General features: G+C 39.6%; 1 protein-coding gene across 1 annotated transcript in view; it reads right to left on the bottom strand.

Moving 5' to 3' along the window:
- The window catches only part of HACL1 (2-hydroxyacyl-CoA lyase 1), a 43492-nt gene that overhangs the window by 14406 nt on the left and 6015 nt on the right, over nt 1-23071 (bottom strand). Inside the window, exons 4-14 of the mRNA XM_069568427.1 lie at nt 20940-21020; nt 19458-19530; nt 17472-17549; nt 16563-16657; nt 14613-14725; nt 13110-13245; nt 7846-7951; nt 6029-6112; nt 4999-5100; nt 1770-1924; nt 612-770 (exon numbers count right to left, since the gene is read on the bottom strand). Of these exons, the coding sequence (XP_069424528.1) occupies nt 612-770; nt 1770-1924; nt 4999-5100; nt 6029-6112; nt 7846-7951; nt 13110-13245; nt 14613-14725; nt 16563-16657; nt 17472-17549; nt 19458-19530; nt 20940-21020 (1182 nt within the window). The remainder of the gene's footprint in view (nt 1-611; nt 771-1769; nt 1925-4998; nt 5101-6028; nt 6113-7845; nt 7952-13109; nt 13246-14612; nt 14726-16562; nt 16658-17471; nt 17550-19457; nt 19531-20939; nt 21021-23071) is intronic.

A 23071-nucleotide genomic window follows, 5' to 3' on the forward strand; every position in this document is an offset into this window, starting at 1 on the left:
TGTACCTTGGGCAAATCACTGAGTTTTTCTGAACCCTGGTTTTCACAGATCTGGGCGCTAACAAGAACGACCCCGTCCATATTTAATCCCCCACTGAAGCACCTGCTGCTGCTGCTAAGTCGCTTCAGTCATGTCCGACCCTGTGTGACCCCATAGATGGCAGCCCACCAGGCTCCCCCGTCCTTGGGATTCTCCAGGCAAGAACACTGGAGTGGGCTGCCATTTCCTTCTCCAATGCATGAGAGTGAAAAGCGAAAGTGAAGTCGCTCACCTAGATTGCTTCAACTGTTCCTCACAACTGTCCTTTAAGGTAGGAACTAGTACGATTCCTATTCCTGCTTTAGAGGAGACTGAAGTTTGGTTAAGAGACTTATTTTGGGTCTTGGTGGAACAGCCAGCATTTAAATAATCCAGGCCATCTGACCCAGAGGCTGTGCTCTTAACCACCAAGCTCTGCTATCTCCCCAAAGAAATCAAGAGTTTCTCAGACCAGAACTTTTTTTCAGTGACCTAAAATCTACTCCCCTGTTTTGCATTAGGCAAGTGGGTCTTGGGTATAATTTTTCATATTTCAGAGAAAGAAATGCCCTGATTCAGGATGCTTTTTTTACCTGCAGATGGTTTCTACTTCCATGCCAGAAAATCCAAATGCACTGTCTCCTTCCACACAGATGACGCGCTTCCCTGGGTTTCTATCTTTAGCCACTATAGCAGCTGCAATGGCAAATCCCAAACCGACTCCCATTGTTCCAAAAGTACCAGCATCAAGTCTGTTGGGGAACACAGCTAAAATGAAACTCTCTGGGCATATCACAGATGGTGGGTTGGCACAGATCTAGTCATATCCACATGGCTCATGGAACAATAAAGAACAATAAAAAACATTCTCCTTATTATTAAGTTTTAAGACTGTGAGAAACTAATTTGTTACGGATAAGCAGAATGAATGGGAAAAATCACCTATGATTGCTTGGAAGACTGTGAATATATCCTCGGAACACTGAGTACACAAATTATCACATGACCTCAGGACACACCAAGCATTGCTGTTCAGTTGCTAAGTCGTGTTTGACCCTATGGACTGCAGAATGCCAGGCTCCTCTATTTTCTACTATTTTCCAGAGTTTGCTCAAATTCATGCCCATCGAGTCAGTGATGCTATCTAACCATCTTATCCTCTGCCAGTCCCTTCTCCTTTTGCCTTCAATCTTTCCCAGCAGCAGTGTCTTTTCCAGTGTGTTGGTTCTTCCATCAGGTGGCCAAAGTATTAGAGCTTCAACTTCAACATCAGTCCTTCCAATGAATATGCAGGGTTGAATTCCCCTAAGATTGACTGGTTTTATCTCCTTGTAGTCCAAGGGACTCTCAGAGTCTTCACCAGCACCACAATTTGAAAGCATCAATTTTTTGGCACTCCACCTTCTCTATGGTCCAACTCTCATGTCCATACATGACTGCTGGAAAAACCACAGCTTTGACTATACACACCTTTGTTAACAAAGTGATGTCTCTGCTTTTTAATATGCTATAGGTTTGTCATAGCTTTACTTCTAAGGAGCAAGTGTTTTTTAAGTTGCCTCTTTAGTGCAACAGGCAGCTCATCAGTCTCATACCAAGCACAGAAGTGCTCCAAAACCTTTCCTAAAAATACATTTATGAAGTATGTCCTTATGGCCACACAGAATTTTCAAATGTTTTTATTAGTTTGCTTTTAGCTGTTTCTAACTGAACACATTATTTCATTATAATTCCTTTTTTGGAAGCCTTACCTGTGGCGAGGAAGGTAGTTTTGAAGCACAGTGCGTCCAATATCCATAGTATTTGCTCCTTCACTCACCACAAAACAGTCTCTGGGTAGTTGTTCTTGAACATGGTAGAACACTGTGTAATAGTTCATAGGCAGAGATTTTTTGGAAGCTAATTCCTAAAATATTAGAAGGAAATATAATCAAATTAGATTAGGACACAATGAGAATAAAAATAATCAATAAGCTACTTTTGAACTGATTTGCAACAACTATTTAGGTTGGTGCAAAAATAACTGCGGTTTTGTACTGTTGAACTTTGTTGTTCAATATTGGAATACATTCTTAAATAAATGTGGTTATGTTATACATCATTTTCACGTGCATTTCTCACTTTGTGTTTTTTTGCTTATGACATTATTTTCTGTTTATTTTATATTTATTTTAGACTAGGCAAATGATGTTAAGACAAAAAGCAAATCCGAGCAATTTTCTTATTCGAGTTCAAAATGGGTCATAAAGCAGCAGAGAAAACTCACAACGTCAACACGTTTGGCCCAGGAGCTGCTAACAAATGTACACTGCAGTGGTGGTACAGGAAATTTTGCAAAGGAGACAAGAGCCTTGAAGATGGGAAGTACAGTAGCCAGCCATCAGAAGTTGACAATGACCCACGGAGAGCAATCACTGAAGCTGACTGTAAGCTGATCCCTCACCTGAGAAGTTGTCCAAAAGCTCAGTGTTGGCCATTCTACAGTTGTTTGGCATTTGAAGCAAAATGGAAAGGTGAAAAACCTTAGTAAGTGGGTGCCTCATGAGGTGACCAGAAATCAAAAAAATTGCATTTTGAAGTGTTGTCCTTTCTTATTCTATGCAACAACAACGAACCATTTTTTGATTGGACTGTGATGTAAGACAAAAAGTAGATTTTACATGACAACTGGCGACGACCAGCTCAGTGGCTGGACTGAGAAGAAGCTCCAAAACTCTTCCCAAAGCCAAACTTGCAACAAAAACGGCCATGGTCACTGTCTGGTGGTCTGCTGCCCACCCAATCCACTACAGCTTTCTGAATCCCAGTGAAGCCATCACATCTGAGGAGTGCTCAGCAAATCGATGAGATGCACTGAAAATTGCAACATCTGCAACTGGTACTGATCGACAGAATGGGCCTAATTCGTCTCCACGACAATGCCCGACCACATGCCACACAACCCACATGTCCAAAGTTGAACAAATCGGGCGATGAAGTTTTGCTTCACCTGCCACGTTCATCTGACTTCTTGCCAACCAACTACCACATCTTCAAGCATCTTGACAACTTTTCACAGGGAAAATGCTTCCATAACCAACAGGAGGTAGAAAATGCTTTCCAAGAGTTCACTGAACCCCAAAGCATTGATTTTTATGCTACAGGCATAAACAAACATTTCTTTTTGGCAAAAATGTGTTAATTGTAACAGGTCTTATTTTGATTAATAAAGATGTGTTTGAGCCTAGTTATTTCTGCTTTATTGACTATGCCAAAGCCTTTGACTGTGTGGATCACAATAAACTGTGGAAAATTCTGAAAGAGATGGGAATACCAGATCACCTGACCTGCCTCTTGAGAAATCTGTATGCAGGTCAGGAAGCAACAGTTAGAACTGGACATGGAACAACAGACTGGTTCCAAATAGGAAAAGGAGTACGTCAAGGCTGTATATTGTCACCCTGCTTATTTAACTTCTATGCAGAGTACATCATGAGAAACACTGGGCTGGAAGAAACACAAGCTGGAATCAAGATTGCTGGGAGAAATATCAATAACCTCAGATATGCAGATGACACCACCCTTATGGCAGAAAGTGAAGAGGAACTAAAAAGCCTCTTGATGAAAGTGAAAGAGGAGAGTGAAAAAGTTGGCTTAAAGCTCAACATTCAGGAAACGAAGATCATGGCATCTGGTCCTATCACTCCATGGGAAATAGATGGGGAAACAGTGGAAACAGTGTCAGACTTTATTTTTTTGGGCTCCAGAACCACTGCAGATGGTGATTGCAGCCATGAAATCAAAAGACGCTTACTCCTTGGAAGAAAAGTTATGACCAACCTAGATAGTATATTCAAAAGCAGAGACATTACTTTGCCGACTAAGGTCCGTCTAGTCAAGGCTATGGTTTTTCCTGTGGTCATGTATGGATGTGAGAGCTGGACTGTGAAGAAGGCTGAGCGCCTAAGAATTGATGCTTTTGAAGTGTGTTGTTGGAGAAGACTCTTGAGAATCCCTTGGACTGCAGGGAGATCCAACCAGTCCATTCTGAAGGAGATCAACCTTGGGATTTCTTTGGAAGGAATGATACTAAAGCTGAAACTCCAGTACTTTGGCCACCTCACGCGAAGAGTTGACTCATTGGAAAAGACTTTGATGCTGGGAGGGATTGGGGGCAGGAGGAGAAGGGACGACAGTGGATGAGACGGCCGGATGGCATCACGGACTCGATGGACGTGAGTCTGAGTGAACTCCAGGAGTTGGTGATGGACAGGGAGGCCTGGCATGCTGCGATTCATGGGGTCGCAAAGAGTCGGACACGACTGAGCAACTGAACTGAACTGAACTGATAATAATTTAAAATTTAACAGTCCAAAATCGCAATTACTTTTTCACCAACCTAATGTAAGCTATGAATTTCCCAAATGGCCATCAGATGACCACTCTGAGAAGCTATCTGACTTGTATACAGTCCTAGAGAATAGGCCACACAAAACAGGTCCCAGTTCCAATTTGGGACACAATCAAATAAGCCAGGAAATATCTCTCTTCCTGAAGATCCACAATGCACAGTAGCATATTAAAGACCAAGATGTCCCGTAGTAAAGACAGCTAAAAACACTAGGTTAAGCAAAACTAAACAGTCTTATTTGAGCACTTTCAGGAAAACACTGCCTTAGAAAAAAAGTGAAAATTTTATTCTAGAAGATTTTCATATAAAATATGGCCTTATACTAAAAATAAAAAATGAAGTTGGGGTTTTCGAAAATCTGAAAGTCTAGTCCTTCCCTACACACAGCACTAAAAAGGGGCTATGCTTCACCCACTACTCTGGGGGGTCTCTGAATGGAGGAGGAGACAGCAAGGTCAAGGGCCTTGAATGTGTGTGTGTGTGTGTATCTTATGCACGGTGATTTTAGGGATGCGTATGTACGCATGCTATGACAGAACTAACAACTTTGGACCTGCAGCATTCTTGAATTTCAGTGGGTCCCGTATTACCTTGGATAAAGCTTCATTGCTCTTCATTTTTTCTCTCAGAACTTTCCACCACTCGCTCTCAGGAGGATACTGCCATGGTGTTTTATCAAATTGTTCTAAAAGCTAAAAAAAAAACAACTTTTTTTTTCCTTCTTAAAAATAAGCTTAAATCATATTAGCATAAAAATCTCTTCTAAAGAAGACAACATAGCTACACTAGCCTGCCCTTCACATCACTCACATTCTGTTTTTCCTCTTGGCAGTAAACGACTGATAGAAGATAGACAAGTACCACAGAAAGCCTCTGCTTAGTTCAGTGACAATCTCTGCCAGAAGCTGGGATCCCGTAACAAAACAGAAGTGATACCCCAAGCACACATCATAGGCAGGGGCATTCATAAGTCCTCCTCTATGTTTGACACTGGAAGGAAAGTCAAAGAACCTGGGCAAGAAGGTTCAGAGCCCTAATACCTAGGGATTCCCATGATACAGATCAAATTCTCGAGTGTTTTAATATGTGGTTGGGGATCACACCCTAATTTTGTGTAACGATGACTATGACGCTAATTTATATCCAAAGCCAAGTGATAAGTATGCTATATGTTATCTCCTGTCACAGTGAAATGTATAAATTATATACAAATAATAAGAATCTGGATAAGTCACTAGTAACAGCTTGAAGAGTAAAAATATCTTTATTGCCAAAAGAAACACTAAGCTAGAATTTTTTCCAGTAGGTAAAGCCATTTCTTGGCTCTAAGTTCAGTTCCTCTGGAAGCTGTATAATAATCTTTCAGATAGCTGGATCAGTTTGCCAAACAAATGCCTTTAAATTATCACTCATTTAAAAAATGCTTAACTTACTCACATACAAATGATCTATACATAAGGAGTTGGATTTACCAAGTTCTATAGTTGTATTTAAGAATAGCTTTCTATCATAAATTTTATTTAAGATATTAAAAGACCTGTTACCAAGTGAAACATTTTCAAGAACTGACTTCAGTTAAGACCAAGCCACATAAACTAGAACCTGGGCAAAAGCTCTCACCTGTTTAGTGACAGCATTTATGTCTCCAAGCAAGGTCACAGCAGGCCTTACATTATTCCCCAATTCTTCTGCACAGATATCAACCTAAAAAAGAGGCAAGGCTAAAGAACAAGCCACGTTTATTCTTAAGAATAATTAAAGAGTCAAGACTGAATAAATGGACTGTGCATGTGACACATACGCATATGATTAAGATTTGATTTTCAAGAAGTTCCTTAATAAAAGTAAAAATACATGAACTATATGAGTATCACGGCTAGTACAGAAACCTCACTAACTTCCCTCATCTTAAAATCTACTCTGTAGAACTTCGGTATTATTCCACTATACTCACAGGAACACATTTGAGTTGATCAATTATAGTTTTGAATACTTAATAATAGTTTTGAATACTTAATTACACTAGAATTCCTATTCAGAGCAGGAGTTCTCAAATTTGAACATGTATCAGAACCACCTGGTAGGCTTGTTAAACCAGAGACTGCAAGAATCCACCTGAGTTTCTTTTCTCAAGAGGTTTAGGGTGGAGCCCCAAAATGTGCCTTCCTAACAGACTTCCCAGTGGTGCTGAAATTGCTGGTCCGGGAACCACATTTTGAGAGCCACTCATTGGAAAAGGTTGAGAAAGGCTGAGCGCGGGAGGAGAAGGGGTGACAGAGGATGAGAGGTTGGATGGCGTTACCAACTCAATGCACACGAGTTTGAGCAGATTCCAGGAGATAGTGAAGGACAGGGAAGCCTGGCGTGCTGCAGTCCAGTGGAGTCACAAAGAGTCAGACATGACTGAGTGGCTGAACAACAATCCAGGAAAAGCACGACTATGCCCTATTTACTCGGAATTCTGCTCCATTTCTGGATGGCCATGGGTCAGTGAAGACAGCTTTCTGAGAAGTAACTCAGGATGGACTCTATTCTGTAATCAAGAGGTGGCAGCATCTTCCAGTACAACCCGAGTTTTGCTTGTCTGTGGCTTTAGTTTTCAATGGTTCCTGCTAGCAGTTGACTTAGGAAGTAAAAGGTAAACAGGGGGAAGACAGCATTGTAGCAAGGTCTTTATACAATCTATGTAGGGCAAACAGGTTTGTACACACACCAGTACTGGTTTTTCTACCAGTAGGGAAACCAGTTTATAAAGGTCATAAAGATACAGAGAAAGTGAAAGTGAAGTCACTCAGTCGTGTTCGACTCTTTGCGACCCCATAGACTGTAGCCTACTAGGCTCCTCTGTCCATGGGATTTTCCAGGCAATAGTACTGGAGTGGATTGCCATTTCCTTCTCCAGGGGATCTTCCTGACCCAGGGCTTGAACCCAGGTCTCCCACATTGTAGACAGAGGCTCTACCATCTGAGCCACCAGGGAAGTCAAAGATACAAAAGCTTATTTCAAACATTGTTTAATGACATATTTGCACCACTGTTTAGAGGTTTCTAACCAAAGGGTGTTTGAAAGTTTGGGAATCTAAAGAAACAACTCAATTCCTAATAGTGCTGAATGTTTTGTTCTAATTTACCTCCTACTTGAAACTCTTTTGTCTACCTTTAACTCTGAAGAAGAGGTAAATTGTGCTTTTCAAACTATTTAAAACTTGATTTTCAAAGGTTTTCTGGTTAGAAGCAAAGTGAAACATTATATTTCACAGGCTTGAAAAGGTAGCTCACTTTGGTACCTGCAATTATGCTAGACAATTTATAAAATTCTACCTAAGTAAAAAGAGAAATGGTTCTTTATGAAAGTCAAGAAGAAAGCAGAGCTGGTAATGCTGAGAGAACAATACAGGACACATAGCTTTGACTTTAAATCTCTCCTCTTTGAGTACCTGGATAAACTTCACATCTGGCTGATACCTTGGAGGCAGTCCAAAATGCAAAATCCAATTTAATCTGGCACCAAGTAATACAATTACATCAGCAAATTGCAAAGCCCTATTAAAAAGAAAAATCTGATATAACAAAAAGTATATTTACATTCTTATTTGAATTATTCTAAAATTAATTTCTAAAGTATCTGGAAAAGTCTAAATAATTTGGAGTTTGCCCTGCTCCTCAGAATGGGTTTAAATGGTAAATTTGATCTTTCAAACTGAAATAATTTATGAAGTCATCCTATTTAAATGGTAATATAAAAGTTGACATAAGCAGAAAATACTACCATACTATATAGCATTTATTACTTTTTCATCATTAGAAAAATTTTACAAGTCTACTGTAGATAATCAAGAAAAAACAGTAAAGTATAAGGAAAAAGCCAAAATTACCCAATATTACTATCAACATATAAACTATTATTAATATCCTGGCATATTTTCATTAATCTGCCTGCAATGCGGGAGACCTGGGTTCCACCCCTGGGTTGGGAAGATCCCCTGGAGAAGGGAAAGGCTCCCCACTCCAGTGTTCTGGCCTGGAGAATCCCATGGAGTGTACAGTCCTTGGGGTCACAAAAAGTAGGACTCGACTGAGCGACTTTTACTTTCACTTTTTTTCCTATGCACGTATATTTTTATACAGTTGAGCTTATATACTAAATACTGTCTCATGTACTTTTGCTTAGCGTATGCTTTCCCTTCTTATTGTTATTCTTAAATACAAATTTTAAAAGCTACACATTTTGTTGGACACAAATTTACTTCATCTCTTCTCAACTGCTGAATATTTTCTTTGTTATTAATAGTCTGGGTTGCATATCTTTATTTGACCACTTCACATTGATTCCTAGAAGCAGGTATTTTTATGATGATTGATTCACTTTCCCAAACTGCTTTCAAAAAATATTACACCAAGTATATTTGTAATAGTTTTACATATTAATATCTTAATATTTTTGTCAATATAACTTGTTTTTTATTTTTACTTTGATATCCACTCTGATAATAACATAGCTATCAACTCTTGCTTCCCTTTTGTTTACCTCATACATCTTTGCTTGTTTTTACATTGTATCATTTTTAGATGTGGCTCTAATGATACATATAACCATCATTATTATTGATCCAATTGAAAGTCTCCGTTTTTTTGCAGGATAATTTTTATTATCATAATTGCCATAGGTTTTGTTCTTTCTATTTCTTGACTGTTTGTTTCCCTTTTTTCTTATCTTTTGCCCAAAGAGAATCTTTCGCTTTTGTCTTCTGCAGTGGTTTATGCTATTTTTCACAGAAAGTCAGCTATCATTTTAACTATACGGTCAAAAAAGCTATCCTTATATATACTGTTTTAGTCCTGTGGTCCAATTTAACAAACACATAAAAACTGGAAATGGAGAGATAGATTTGCTTATAGATACTCCAAAACCCTTAAAATTGTTGATACAATTATTTATAGCCTCTTACAATCTTTTTTACATTATTAATATCATCAATATTACCTTTTTAAAATTCAACAAGAATGAAGATAAACTTCAGTTCAACCCAAGTTAAAGCATATTTTAAGAAAACAGTGTAATAATTAATTTGACTGAGTGTTAGTCACTCAGTCATGTTGTACTCTTTGTGACTTCATGGACTGTAGCCCACCAGGCTCTCTGTGCATGGAATTTTCCAGTCAAGAATACTGAAATGGATTGCCATTCCCTTCTCTAGGGGATCTTCCCAACCCAGGGATCAAACTCGGATCTCCTGTATTACAGGCAGATTCTTTGCCATCTGAGCGACCAGGGAAGCCCACACAATGTATACTATTATGAAAAAAAGAACAGTTATGAGCCTATTAAAATAGCATTAAATGAGAAAAATTAAAGGCTGAACAGCAAACAATACATTTTAAAAATCCTCAAAGCTACCTGAGTGTGTGCATGACAACATGAAAATTACCAAGTGTAGCACAACGGTGGACTGTGGAGAGGGAGGAAGAAATGTATGGGATCAGGTGAGACACACAGGGACTACAAACAAATCTGTCATATTTTGTTTCTCAGAATAACCTTAAGCAACAACATACTTAATATTAGATGAAGTGGAGTGGTGGTTATATCATATTCACTAAATTACTCTTTCATTTGTACATTTATAATATTTCAAAATAAAGAAATTAAAAGAAAAAAAAGTGGTTTATCAGAAAGTGTGTTTTGGCCAGAAAATCAGGAAAAGGGACCCGCAATGCCTGAAAGCATGGAGGAAAAGCTCTGTAATTTCCTTTTTCTCTGTGTCTCTCTCCCAGCTGTGCTCTGCGGGCAGCACAGCAGCACTGCGGTCAGTCTTTTTGCTTTTTTTCTTCAGCCACGCTGCACAGCATGCGCAACCTTCCCTCATCAGGGATCGAACCCATGCCTCCTGCTTGGAAGTACCCAGTCTTATTAACCACTGGACCACAGTCCTAAGCAGCTAAATTCCCAAGAGAAACTTCGTTTTTTAGGCAAGAGGAACTGGGAAAAGAGGCCCCTGTGGTGTGGAAAGTATGGGGGCATGTCCCTTTTTTTTTACATCTTTTTTTTTTTCTGCTACATTGTCTCAAAGGCAGCACCTGTTGTATGGTACTATAAGGTATCAGCAAGGGGAAGGAACAGGGATTCTGGGAAATGGGAGTAGGGTTTGGGCTGTGTCCTAAGAGAGAAAGGAAATCCCTTGTTCTGGATAGGAACCAGCACGTTCACATCCAGAATGGGGGCTGCAGCTCACCCGTGGGCTGGGCACGAATGGGCAGCCTCAAAGGAGAACAGCAGAGGCCTGGAGATTACCCGACCCTGGGACTATGCCCACAATGAGTGAGACAGGACCTGCAGTCTGAACCCAACCGAGCGAACTGCCTGTTAAACAAACAAACAATATCAGCCTTCTACAGAGGATTTCTATACGATCTAGAATCTCACAACATAGTATTCAAAATTCTAGGATACAATCAAAAATTACTCAACACGCACACAAAAAAGATAACCAATTTCAGAAGAAAATATAAGGAACAGATACCAATTGTACTGATGACCCATTAGTAAACGTATTTTGAATCAGCTATTATGACTATATTTTATAAGGTAAACAAAAATACTTTTCAAACAAGTGGGAAGATAAAAGTTCTCTGCAAAGAGGACTTTCCTGGAGGTCCCGTGGTTAAGAACCCACGTGCCAATGCAGGAGACACGGGTTCAATCCCTGGTCTGGGAAGATCCCACAGGCCATGGAACTAAGCCATGCCCACAACTGCTCAGCCCAAACACCTCACCTCCTGGAGCCTGCAAGCCACACTGCCTGGGCTCCACATAGCCCCGGCTGGTTTGCAACTAGAGAAAAGCCTGTGTGCAGCAACAAAGACCCAGAACAGCCAAAAACAAATCAGTGAATGAATAAATAAATAACTTTTTAAAGTTCTCAGCAGAGAAAGAGGAAATATAAAAAAGATAAAAGGATTAAAAAGAATGAAGCACTTATTCAGGGACCTCTGGGACAATATCAACGATATTTGTGTTACTCCAGAAAAAAATACTGGTGCAGAAAAACATATTTGAAGAAATAATGGTCAAAACTTTTCAAATTTGGTGAAGACATCAATGTATAGATTTAAGAAGATTAGAAAATCTCAAACAGGATAAATTAAAAAAAAAAAAGTATCCAAACACATCATAATCAAACTGCTGAGAACCAAAGATAAAAAAACATTCTGAATGCAGCCACAGAAAAACAAGATAATGTCACATCTAGGGGATCAGAGATTCAAATGACTACAGATTTCTCATCTGAAATCATGAGGGTCAGAAGGTAGAGAACAGCGTTACAAATGCTGAGAAGTAGAAAGAAACGGGAACGCTTAAACATACATGATTCTTTCAGAACTTCTACTAGATTCATTCAAGTCACAAACTAATTTAAATGAGCCTGAAATGTGCCAAGCTGCCAGCAGCCAGCGTGGGGAATCCCGCCCATGGCAAAGGTCATGAGGAAGAGGCCTGATGGGCAAACGCGAGATCAGGCCTCAAGGGGCCCCCCTTCTCAACCATCTACCCTAAAACCAGAATCTGTCTGTTTTATTATTTCATGACTTTCACCAACTCCTCTGACATTAACAGAGAGCTATCCCCGACCACCTTTCTCTGGAGAAAATCAACTTAGGGCTCTAGCTACTAAGTCTTCTGGACATGAGAGGAATATTTCAATTCAAACCCCCTCTGTTAGCATTCTAGCCTGCTTGGCAGGTTTATCCAGACTCTTGCAGCTACGCATATGACCGTTCACGGCCTCCCAGCTGTGAGAGGCACGGGAAGCCTGAAACATAGAGCCTTTCAAAGAGTTAAAAGTTATTAGAGTAGTGCTGGTGTAGGATTTCATTATTGCGACAATGCTTGTTGCTAAGTTCCCATATCTCTTATCCACTGTGCACCTGGGAGTGCATTAGTTAACATAGTTGGAATGTAAGAAAAACAAGTGTAGCCTTGAAATTAACCACATTGGACCTTTGAGCTAACTGGTTCTTTCTTTGTTGTAACTCACTGTACCTTTGCTCTGTGAGAAATGTAACTCTGTTTAGCATTTTCTGAGGCTGACATAGATTAGAAATACAAAGAAAAAACATTTCAAGGGAAAATAAGTTTTCTGGTTGAGCAGCCTTTATCAAAAGAGGGTCATAAAATGTTCACAGGCCTCCAAGGCCAAAAGATAATGTACACAACACTGTTTATGGGAAAGGTATGCAGAAAAAAATCCTGGTTTCGATATAGACAAAACAGATGTAATGTTTGGGCTGACTCTGTATGATTTTGCATCTTTCATTTCCCTCTGTGCACAAGTTAAGGTATAAAAGTCCCTTTTGAAAATAAACTAATGGGCCTCACTCACCGAAGAAGCTTGGTCACCCTGTGTTTTTCTTTTTTCCTTTCTCCCTCTCCCTCCCTCTCTTTTTCAGGCTGATCCCTTGGAACACAGAGGCTCTCTGCATTCACTTTCCTGCCTGGGCCTCTAAGACTTTATTAGCTTTCTGTGTAAACCAAGGAATATCAGCCTTTTTCTTTCCTCTTTTTTCTTATCTACAACATTCTTATCTCTCTCTAAATCATTTTCTTCGCTGACGCTGTTTCTCCTTTGGGTTCCCCTGGATCCTGCGGGGGCTGGACCCCAGCACCAAGCTATTGTATTTAAAATCTGGAGTTGTCCCATACCTGGATCTGGCAGCAGCTACACAGTTTGGATGGTTGTCACGGATAACACCTTTTCCCATGGGGGTGGGCAGAAACGGCAATTTACACTGCTCCACCAACTTCCTGATGCTCTCCTCTGCATGTGCATAAGCAGCACCTACAGCAAATCCAGATGTATTGGACAAGGCAGTTAAGCTCCAGACACTTACAAGAGTTCATGTGAGATTGCTTTTAGAACTTCTCAAAGATTCTCCTGCTCAGGGCTTAAACTCAAAACAAATGGTGACTTACGGTTTTTTATCTTTGGTATTTTAAAATGGTTAAGAAGGCAATAGTTCTAATTCCTCCCTCCCCCCGGCCAAGTAATAGTATCAATTATTCTGAAGTATGTCTACCCACAAATAAAAGTTGCACCTTCCACTCTTGTTATTCTTAATTGTCGGTTCTGTGCTATGTTCCTACTGAATTACTGCTACTAACAATTACCTGAACACACAGACTGGGAGGTGCAGCTGGGAAAGCAAAGACTTTGCTCCCCACCACCAGCCAACCAGGACTGCACATTGTCTAGTCTATGTATGGAAATTCTAACAAAGAGCCTAAGTTTCTAAAGCTCTGTAGATCACTTCGTAGGCTCCATAACCCAGTGACTGCGACAGGACTAAACCCGAGGCGGTCACATCATTTGTTTATTTACAATTATGTGCCTGTAGTAATAACCATCTCTTACACCCTCAATGGCACTGGAAACAACTCACTGTTTGGATACAGAAATGATTTTGTTTCTCATGTTACCAAGGCTGTCATTTTAGCTATTTAACTTTATGCTCTTTCTCAGAGTTAGTAAATGTTACTCTACATCCAGTGTTTATAATTCTCTGCTGAATCCAAGCAAATAGTGTAGTACATTCAGATTCAATGTAATGCTCACCCCTATAAAAATACCTTACAATCTTTTCTCACCCATGCAGGATGAAAAATATTTCCTTTTTTTAAAATCCAGAACACTTCCTTGCATTCTCCTTCTTGCCTCAATATCTTGGTCCATTCGGTTCCCTCTTCCTCGATGCCTGGGTTCTCTGTGTTCACTCCGTGACCAGTGACCCATGTCTTTTTCCACTGGGCAGCTACAGCATCATCTCTTCTGAATTGTTTTTCCACATCACCACACAAGAACCTTGTTGCTGTCTCCCGAGAACCCACTGCAGTTCTCTACACACACCACACTTACCGATGATCAGGTCTGTCTACCAGGTGTTGTCGCTGAGTGGTGTCTGACTCTTGTGACCCCATGGACTGTTACCCACCAGGCTCCTCTGTCATGGGATTCTCCAGGCAAGAATACTGGAGTGGGTTGCCATTTCCTTCTCCAGGGAACCTTCCCAACCCAGGGATCAAACCTGCATTGCAGGCAGATTCTTTATTGTCCGAGACGTCAGGGAAGCAAACAATGAAGACAAGTTCTAAACAGAATCAGCATTCTTTTGAAAGCCTAGCAAGATTTAGAGTTCCATTCAATGCTACCTTTCCCAATGATGACTAGGGGCTGCTTGGCATTCCTGATTACAGATGCTGCCATGCGTACAGCAGAGGTTTCTGCCATACTAACAGGAGGTGGCATACAGCACTCCACATACCTGGAAGTAAAGAGCTCTGTTAATTAAAGGATGCCAATTTTTAAACTTTTTTTATTGTGAAAATATAAAATACAAAAAAAGGTAGAAAAAAATAGTGTGCTAAACTGCATATACCCACCCTGTAGAGGCCACTACTAATATTTTACATTTGTTTCACATGTATACATATAAACACCCATATACATTTCTTCCTAAGCCATTTTAAAGTAGATTATAGCAGCAAGATTTAAAAACTAAAAGATAAACACTTTTTCCTATATAACCATTATATCTATAAATTCTGATAAATCAAAATTTATTCCCTAAGATCATCTAATAGCCAAATAAGCAAATCATTAACAGGAAAACAGACCTAATGACTTCACAATGAAGCGGTAGTTATTGTGGTTGAAATAATTTTAAAAAAATACTAATTTAATACTTAATACTATATGCCATGTAGTTTCATTTAATTTTCAAAATAATAAGATTAGGTATTATCATTACATCCATTTCACTACTGTGGGGGGAAAACAACAACTTCTCAGAAAGTAAGTAACTTGCCCAGGGTCCCTGGATGGCATATGGCAACTATGCTGAAGTGAGTTGTTCTGTTTCCAAAGTCCATGCTCTACCTACCTCACTATAGGTAAGGTAACCACTCACTAAGTCCACATTTTAGTACCACGATATGCATTAGTAAAATAAATATTAAAATGGTCATAGTTATTTCTAGACACCAAATCCTCAGTGTTTTATTTCATTTACCCTAATCAATAAACATCATACTGTACAAAACTTGGGCATATAATACCCAAAAAGGACATTCAAGTCTTCACAAAAATTGCAAACCCAATAATCTTATTTTGATCTTCATGTTCAGGAATTACAAGAAATCAACACCCTTTCTGTCTGACTCTCCCAAATGGAAGCCAGACTTGGTATCCTGAGTGAACAGAAATGCCCGCTGTCTCTCAGCAGTCACTGGAGGACCACCCAGTCCTTGACAGCAGAAATGTGCTAAATGGTACTCAGGGTGATGCATTAACCCAAGTAGCCAACCTTACCAGGGGTGACTTATTTACCAGTTTGTTGTACTTATTGTTCACTCAGTGTTTATTTATGGAATAAGGGGACTTGGCAAATCATAGTAACATCTGGTGCTGAACTATTTTTAAATCACAGAGACAGATTAAAATTTTTTATGCTGAGTTATAGTAATTTTTCAACAGTCACTTCAACCCTTGATTTACACCAACCATAAGACTCTAAATAACCATACTACATGAGGATTAAATTTTTATGGCTACTGGAAGAATAATTTCAAATGAGGAGTTTGGGAAGCTCCAAATAACTGACTTAGTATTTAAACTCCAAGGTAATTCTTAAATAATACAATTTTAATTAAGAGAATTAAGCCCTTTGGCCAGGATTCATTTTAATCACCAAATCTGCAAAAGCTAAGACAAGTGAAAATTGTAATTTATAAGCTGCTAGGTAAATTCTTTTAAAAAGGTAAGCTTGCTGCTGCTGCTGCTGCTAAGTCGCTTCAGTCACGTCCAACTCTGCGACCCCATAGACGGCAGCCCATCAGGCTCCTCCATCCCTGGGATTCTCCAGGCAAGAGTACTGGAGTGGGTTGCCATTTCCTTCTCCAATGAATGAAACTGGAAAGTGAAAGGGAAGTCACTCAGTCGTGTCTGACTCTTAGCGACCCCACGGACTGCAGCCTACCAGGCTCCTCCGTCCATGGGATTTTCCAGGCAAGAGTACTGGAGTGGGGTGCCAGTGCCTTCTCCGAAAAAGGTAAGCTTATGGTAACATAATTGAGAAAGAACTCCAATTAACTATTACTCACTTTACAGAATTCACATTCACCTGGAGGTTCACAAAATCTGCAGGTATGTCGACATAGCAAGCACCTGGACGACCATAAATACTGCTTCTCACTGCCTAAGTTCATCACAAATGGAAGAAAACATTTTAAAAATCTCAATCCTCATTATCACATCCTACTCAAAGATAATTTAAAATTGTGAAATGAATACTATTTTAATTTTTCTCGACATCCTTAGTTGATGCAACATCCTTAGAAATAAGCAATTTTAATTAAAATTGAAATGCACTGTATTGATTCCATATTTTTGTTTCAAAGGGGAGAGATACGAAAGTACTCACTTAGGGCTTTAAAATTCATTTTTCACTACGCTTCAGTCCTAGAAATTATCCATTAGGTTCTGCCTGCCAAGTTTTTGTAACATGTACTTTCACCTGCTTTCTAATCTTAATGATTTGCCAAAGATTTCAGAAACTATGATGCTGTAACCTGTGTCAAATGGTTTCTGTTAACACATGGCTTTTGAAACAGCTTAAATGTAAAATCACACAATTTATTAATACACTGCTTAATCAACTAAGAAATGGTCTTACATGCATTAGTACTAATTTTCAAAAATAATCTTACAGAAGTATAAGAAGAAAGGGCACTCAGGGTTTCATTTTATCTTTCTTTTTACTTTTCCATAATTTAAAAAAATTAAAAACTAAAGTATAGGAAAAAATTCTTCCAAAAAATTTCTTTTATCTGGTTCTTTAATTAAATTAAGGACAGTGAATATTAAAATGTATGTAGCTATTTATCAATATCATTGTTAACTGCCTGATATATTCCAAATTTTTACTCTCTCTATTGAGAATAAAAGTAACACACGTGTAAGCAACTGAGAAAAACCAGTGGACCTGGAGAGCTTGTAATTAAATACTTTACCTTTTCGATAATAGAGGGAATAGCTTCTATGCTACTTGGCCGGGCAGAGAACTTGCTATATAGTCTACAAGCTTCAACCTATACGTGAAAAAAAAGTCACTTAAAATAAGTGCATGTATCATATTACTCTTCTGAAAGAAGACGAAATGTTAAGTCACTGCTGCTGCTGCTAAGTCACTTCAGTCGTGTCCAACTCCGTACGACCCCATAGACGGTAGCCTACAACGCTCCCCTGTCCCTGGGATTCTCCAGGCAAGAACACTGGAGTGGGTTGCCATTTCCTTCTCCAGTGCATGCAAGTGAAAGGGAAGTTGCTCAGTCGGGTCCGACTCTTCGTGACCCTATGGACTGCAGCCTACCAGGCTCCTCAGTCCATGGGATTTTCCAGGCAAGAGTACTGGAGTGGGGTGCCATTGCCTTCTCCGTGTTAAGACACTACATTCTATTATGTTTAGAGGCAAGATGGAGAAAAATGCATTATCTGGATTGTTTCTTAAAAGCCTCTGCAAAGTACAACCAAACATCTGCCTTGGTACAATTTAGGAAGAAAATCAAAACAAGACACCATTTTCATTTCTCAGATTGGCAAAAATGAAAAAGTTAGGTAATAACAGTCATAAACTGTGGTGAGAAAGTAAATGGGGAGAGAAGTTGACAATATCTCCTAAAAATGTAAGTAAGAATATCCTTGGACCCAGAAATTCTACATCCAGGGATACACAACTTTATCTGCTCTATCTCATTATAATAATGATAATCTATTTTTACATTTCTGCCAGTTTCCATTTGTATGTTTTGTGCTATGCTGTTTGTCATAGATTCAGTGTTGCTAATTTTTCACTGTTTAGTGTACTTTGAAGCACTGTATAGAAACTGTCTCTCTTAGTACTTTTTGGTATAAAATCTATAGAACAGTTGGTAGTTTTAGTCCCGCAGGTGTGAGCAGGATTTTTCCTTTCACCTTTTCTCTTCCTCAAAGTCTGACAGTCCCAAATCATTTTTATTTCTGCATTTTCTTGATTTTTTAAAGAACTTATTTTCAGAGTTTAAATTTCTGTCAAAAAGGTTATCTTTCTTGGAAGATTGCTAAGTAGAACCTAAGCTTTCTTAACACTCACATGGAGAGTTTCCTGTAGTTGAGGAAAATCACCTTTAAGTTATCTCAGGTATTTCTATTTTATGTTTTTATTTTGCAGATAGGAGTTTTAATTTCTTCTCCATAAATCTTAATGGAGTATAATTATACTAAGTGAAAAAGCTGGCTTAAAGCTCAACATTCAGAAAACAAAGATCATGGCATCTGGTCCCATCACTTCATGGCAAATAGATGGGGAAACAGTGGAAACAGTGTCAGACTTTATTTTTTTTGGGCTCCGAAATCACTGCAGATGGTGACTGCAGCCATGAAATTAAAAGACACTTATTCCTTGGAAGAAAAGTTATGACCAACCTAGATAGCATATTCAAAAGCAGAGACATTACTTTGCCAACTAAGGTCCGTCTAGTCACGCCTACGGTTTTTCCTGTGGTCATGTATGGATGTGAGAGTTGGACTGTGAAGAAGGCTGAGTGCCAAAGAATTGATGCTTTTGAACTGTGGTGTTGGAGATGACTCTTGAGAGTCCCCTGGACTGCAAGGAGATCCAACCAATCCATTCTGAAGGAGATCAGCCCTGGGTGTTCTTTGGAAGGAATGATGCTAAAGCTGAAACTCCAGTACTTTGGCCACCTCATGCGAAGAGTTGACTCATTGGCAAAGACTCTGATGCTGGGAGGGATTGGGGGCAGGAGGAGAAAAGGACGACAGAGGATGAGATCACTGGATGGCATCACTGACTCGATGGATGTGAGTCTGAGTGAACTCTGGGAGTTGGTGATGGACAGGGTGGCCTGGCGTGTTGCAATTCATGGGGTCACAAAGAGTCAGACACCACTGAGCGACTGAACTGAACTGACTGACAGAGGGAAGATCTTAGAGACGGGTACCTGAGGAAACTCCTGGAAGGCTCCCATTGTTTCCTGACTTCTTTCAGAGGAACCACCAATCACAATCAAGGGCCTGAAATATTAATTTTTTGAAAGAGAATTACAACAAGTGCCCAGAGAATAGAAAACACTCAGTGAATGTTAAAGAAAAAGAAAGAATTACATTTTCTCTTAAAAAACTGTCAATTTAAAAAGATTTAGGAAACATCTTGGTCTGAGAAAACACTTCCTCAATTTCAGAAAAGTCTGAAATTTATAGTAAATATTTTTTCTCCATACCCCTCTCGCCTCTGCCTCTTCTGGATACTGATGCTAAAACCTCTGGGAGGCGATGATGTAAAATGAATTGTTATGCTGCTCCTATTATTCTTGAGATTAAGAGAAGGAAACATTTTTTTCCCATACTTTCCTAACTAAGTCTATTTGGAAATGGCAGAATGATGAGAAAAATTCCTCAGCAATAAAATTCTCGGGGAGGAATAAAAGAGAGCAAAGCTAAAGTTACTTAAAAATTATGAGACATTGACGTTGATAAGAAAGTGTAGGAAGAAAGCAAAGAAGGACCTGAAAGAAACACATGGCAAGAAAGAAAATAATGCCCTTCCCATGGGAAATTTAAACATTGTATGAATTGAACAGAATATAGTCCCCTCGGGCTTCCCTGGCGGCTCAGTGGTAAAGAATCCTCCTGCCAATGCAGGAGACGCAGCTGTGACCCCTGATCTAGGGAGATCTTGCTTGCCGCGGAGCAGCTAAGCCTGTGTGTCACAACCACCGAGCCTGTGCGCTAGAGCCCGGGAGCCCCAACTACTGAGCAGATGTGCTACACCTACTGAATCCACGTGCCCTAGAGCCTGTACTCCCCAACAAGGGAAGCCAGCGCAATGAGAACCCGCCCACCGCAACTAGAGTAGCCCCTGCTCGCCACCACTAGAGAGAAGCCCACTCAGAAACAAAGACCCAACATGGCCAAAAGCAAATCAATATGAATTAAACTATTAAAAAGGAAAAAGACACAGCCCCCTTTAACATGATTGTACGGTAAAGAATCAGAGATTAAGAACCAGGATTAAGGGCAAGAGCAACTAATCTGTTTATAAAACCAACTCAATAAATATGATTTCAACTGTCTTGCTGGTTATGCAAGACAAGGTGAAAAATTAAATACATTCTTGCATACTGAGCTGGGATCTTTAATAAATAATTCTTCACTTAAAGAGACTTATATACACATTCACATACATATATAGATATGGAATATACACATATTCATTCCAAAATATTAAGTGTTTTTCTTTAGGTAAAAGAATTGTCGATGTTTTTTTAATTTTCTTCCTAACACTGTGCTTAGTTTTTCACTAAGTCATTTCCTCAAGCATATGACCCCCCCGTCTTCCCACCACAGAGTACCAGTTCTCCACTGGATAAAATCATGTGTTGATATTTTCAAGAACGTGTTCTCAGTAATAATAATCTAATTACCAACAGTTCATGTTTGCATTTGCCATACCGCCCAAACCGTGGATGAGACCGGGGCCAGAAACAACAAGGCAGACTCCTGGCCTGAAAGCAAAACAGAATTGACTACATTAAAAGCAGGTCAGGTGCACTAGTTGATTCACGCCGCTTTAGGGTGGAATGTAATCTTCTGGGACTTCGAAGGTCTTCAAACTTTTTGAATTAGTTTTTTTTAAAAAATTATATGAACCTTCATGCAAGGTATAAGGTATTTACCATCCTCACATTGTATTTCACTAAACTTTTCATATTTTGCTCCTACTATATTTGGACAGAATGTGGTCCACTGGAGAAGGGAATGGCAAACCACTTCAATATTCTTGCCTTGAGAACCCCATGAACAGTATGAAAAGGCAGAATGATAGGATACTGAAAGAGGAACTCCCCAGGTCAGTAGGTGCCCAATATGCTATTGGAGATCAGTGGAGAAATAACTCCAGAAAGAATGAAAGGATGGAGCCAAAGCAAAAACAATACCCAGCTGTGGATGTGACTGGTGATAGAAGCAAGGTCTGATGCTGTAAAGAGCAGTATTGCACAGGAACCTGGAATGTCAGGTCCATGAATCAAGGCAAATTGGAAGTGGTCAAACAAGAGATGGCAAGAGTGAACGTCGATATTCTAGGACTCAGCAAACTAAAATAGACTGGAATGGGTGAATTTAACTCAGATGACCATTATATCTACTACTGTGGGCAGGAATCCCTCAGAAGAAATGGAGTAGCCATTATGGTCAACAAAAGAGTCCAAAATGCAGTACTTGGATGCAATCTCAAAAATGACAGAATGATCTCTGTCTCGAAGGCAAACCATTCAGTATCACGGTAATCCAAGCTTATGCCCCAACCAGTAACGCTGAAGAAACTGAAGTTAAACGGTTCTATGAAGACCTACAAGAACTTTTAGAACTAACACCCAAAAAAGATGTCCTTTTCATTATAGGGGACTGGAATGCAAAAGTAGGAAGTCAAGAAACTCCTGGAGTAACAGGCAAATTTGGCCTTGGAATGCGGAAAGAAGCAGGGCAAAGACAAGTAGAGTTTTGCCAAGAAAATGCACTGGTCATAGCAAACACCCTCTTCCAACAACACAAGAGAAGACTCTACACATGGACATCACCAGATGGTCAACACTGAAATCAGACTGATTATATTCTTTGCACCCAAAGATGGAGAAGGTCTACACAGTCAACAAAAATAAGACCAGGAGCTGACTGTGGCTCAGATCATGAACTCCTTATTACCAAATTCAGACTCAAATTGAAGAAAGTAGGGAAAACCGCTAGACCATTCAGGTATGACCTAAATCAAATCCCTTATGATTATACAGTGGAAGTGAGAAATAGATTTAAGGGCCTAGATCTGATAGATAGAGTGCCTGATGAATTATGGAATGAGGTTCGTGACATTGTATAGGAGACAGGGATGAAGACCATCCCCAAGGAAAAGAAATGCAAAAAAGCAAAATGGCTGTCTGGGGAGGCCTTACAAATAGCTGTGAAAAGAAGAGAAGTGAAAAGGAAAGGAGACAAGGAAAGTTATAAGCATCTGAATGCAGAGTTCCAAAGAATAGCAAGAAGAGATAAGAAAGCCTTCTTCAGCTATCAATGCAAAGAAATAGAGGAAAAGAACAGAATGGGAAAGACTAGAGATCTCTTCAAGAAAATTAGAGATACCAAGGGAACATTTCATGCAAAGATGGGCTCGATAAAGGACAGAAATGGTATGGACCTAACAGAAGCAGAAGATATTAAGAAGAGGTGGCAAGAATACACAGAAGATCTATACAAAACAAATCTTCACGACCTGGATGATCACGATGGTGTGATGACTCATCTAGAGCCAGACATCCTGGAACGTGAACTCAAGTGAGCCTTAGAAAGCATCACTACAAACAAAGGTAGTGGAGGTGATGGCATTCCAGTTGAGCTATTTCAAATCCTGAAAGATGATGCTGTGACAGTGCTGCACTCAATATGCCAGCAAATTTGGAAAACTTAGCAGTGGCCACAGGACTGGAAAAGGTCAGTTTTCATTCCAATTCCAAAGAAAGGCAATGCCAAAGAATGCTCAAAGTACCACACAATTGTACTCATC

Source organism: Ovis canadensis, chromosome 1 (genome assembly GCF_042477335.2).
Source record: "Ovis canadensis isolate MfBH-ARS-UI-01 breed Bighorn chromosome 1, ARS-UI_OviCan_v2, whole genome shotgun sequence".
NCBI classification, from domain to species: domain Eukaryota; kingdom Metazoa; phylum Chordata; class Mammalia; order Artiodactyla; family Bovidae; genus Ovis; species Ovis canadensis.